Here is a 2,551-nt window from a genome sequence, read left to right on the forward strand (position 1 = left end):
AATAAGGATAATAATAATAATTAAAGCTGCAAGCAGCGATGACCGGGCCCTCGCAGCTCTACCCACATCACAAGGGACAGAAGCCAATCAGAAGAGGGGGAGGGGCTAGTTAAACCAATTAAGCTGAAGGACTCTTAATCAAGTCATATGACACCAGCCACGAGTGTCTACGACAAACGGTTCATGATTTATAGAGGCACTTCCTGTTTGGCGAAGGGCACTTCCTGTTTGGCGAAGGAAGTGCCAATTAAGGTTAAGGACTCTTAATCAAGTCATATGATGCCACCCATGCGTCTGTACGACAAACGGTTCATGAGATGAAGAGCCACTTCCTGTTTGGCGAAGGGCACTTCCTGTTTGGCGAAGGAAGTGCCAAATATGGTTAAGGACTCTTAATCAAGTCTTATGACACCAGCCACGAGTCTGTACGACAAACGGTTCATGATTTATAGAGGCACTTCCTGTTTGGCGAAGGGCACTTCCTGTTTGGCGAAGGAAGTTTGATGCTTCGCCACGGGCACGCCGTTTTATGAAAACTCACGATTCGCACAACTTTTCATCGTTAAGGTGTCTTGAGTATGCCGAGCGAACTTGAAGTTGATCCGATTAACGCCCTAGGAGGAGTTCGTTAAAGTGCGACCTGTGAAAACGGCCAAAAATGCGCCAAAACGCCACTAATTAGTCAAAATGGCTGACTTCCTGTTTGGTTTCGGACATGGCGCCAAGAGACTTTTTTGTGAGTCCTGACATGATACAGATGTGTACCGATTTTCGTACATGTAGGTGAAACCGTATGGTGGGGCTTGAGGCACGAAGTTTTGTAGGGGGCGCTATTGAGCCATTAGGCCACGCCCCCTTTTGATTTTTTTTAAATACGAAAATTTTCGCCACTTGTGATGTGTGTGCAAAGTTGCGCAACTTATGGAGTACGTTTTGCGGCTCAAAAACGCGATTTATTCGGGGGAATAAGAATAATCTTTACAATTACAATAGGGTCCTCACACACTGTGTGCTAATAATAATAAAAGCAGAACATTTTAAGAACATAATAGTGTAAGACACCTTAATTCAACTTAAATAAAAAAAAAATTCCAGTTATTGATCTACTCCCGAAGACGTCTCTCGCCTGAGGTGTGGGTCGAACCACAGGCACATGAGTGGTGGAATGTCACTGTCCCTCAGATGGTCGAGCGCAGGTTCATCAGCAACTTTCGAGTGTCGCGGGCGACCTTCCAGTACATCTGCCGTCGTCTGGTCCCCATCCTCCAACGGAGAGACACCAACTACCGGCTGTGCATTCCAGTTGAGAAAAGAGTAGCCATCGCCCTCTGGAAACTAGCCACCAACCTATGTTACCGGGTTGTAGCTGAACAGTTTGGTGTGGGCATTGCAACTGCTTGTCATTGCTTGCAGGACTTTTGCAAGGCAGTGATCGTGGTGCTGCTTCCTGACCACATCAAGACCCCTGATGCCAGGAGGTTGGCAGAGATGGCTACTCTTTTAAACAATAAATGGAGAGTACCCCAGTGTGTTGGAGCTATAGATGGCACCCACATCCCCATAGTAGCACCATTACAGTACCCCCGTGACTATTATAATAGGAAAGGATGGGATTCCATCATACTGCAGGCTGTTGTGGATGGGAAGGGTCTGTTCTGGGATGTGTGTGTTGGCTACCCTGGGAGTGTGCATGGCGCACGTGTGCTTAAACAGTCACACTTGTGGGACATGGTGGGTGATGGCCAGTTTTTCCAGCAAAATATGGCAACTATCTCTGGCCGTGACATCGGACATTATTTAATTGGAGACCCTGCCTACCCCATGCAAACCTGGCTCATGAAGCCTTTTTCTGACACAGGCAGACGGACCCCACAGCAGCTCAGGTACAGTTACAGGCTAAGCAGTGCGAGGTCTATTGTGGAGTCAACCTTTGGACATCTAAAAGGCAGATGGAGGTGTCTCCTCAAGCGAAACGACTGTGAGCTGGACCTGGTTAAGCAGATGGCTCTGGCCTGTTGTGTGCTGCACAACATTTGTGAGGAGCATGGGGACCCTTACATCGAGTCTGGTGATGACATCCCAGCGTTGTAGCAGCATTTGAACATGGAGCCTCCTGTCCGTGCACTCCACGAACTTGAGCAGGATGGAGCTGATGTGCGAGCTGCGTTGTTTGACCATTTCAACCCTGGTAGTTTTTTACAACAAGGGTTCATATTTTAGATTGTAATTAAAGAATATAAAAGATGAGTGTTAAAATTATTTCATTTACTTTCTATTGTTTTAGAGATTCTTATTTCAGTGGTTGGGGCATGCGTACAAGTGGCTAAATATGTCATTTTACACAAAATAAGCTCATTCTCAAGATACAACGCAACCTTTCATGGTTGGATGTGACTTATGGGGACTAGAAGTGTTACTGTAAATAGTATTAAAGAAACTGCTGGCTTATTGTGTCTAAAAAGACATATTTAGCCACTTGTACGCATGCCCCCATGCGTACGCATGCCCCACATTTTAGCACGGTAAACGCGATAAAACAACAGAGCAACAA

The 2,551-nt window shown here is 46.2% G+C and overlaps 1 protein-coding gene across 1 annotated transcript; it reads left to right on the top strand.

The window, feature by feature from the left end:
• Window positions 1–1,182: 1,182 nt before the first annotated feature.
• LOC308298146 (uncharacterized protein) lies at window positions 1,183–2,091 on the top strand (the record flags this gene model as incomplete). The annotated part of the gene is made up of 1 exon (XM_080741702.1): window positions 1,183–2,091. One exon carries the CDS (start codon window positions 1,183–1,185, stop codon window positions 2,089–2,091), a length of 909 nt encoding a protein of 302 aa, XP_080597828.1.
• Between the last annotated feature and the right edge of the window lie 460 nt (window positions 2,092–2,551).

The sequence above is a fragment of the Nannobrachium achirus genome (assembly GCF_963921795.1).
Source record: "Nannobrachium achirus genome assembly, chromosome: 14".
Classification (NCBI taxonomy): domain Eukaryota; kingdom Metazoa; phylum Chordata; class Actinopteri; order Myctophiformes; family Myctophidae; genus Nannobrachium; species Nannobrachium achirus.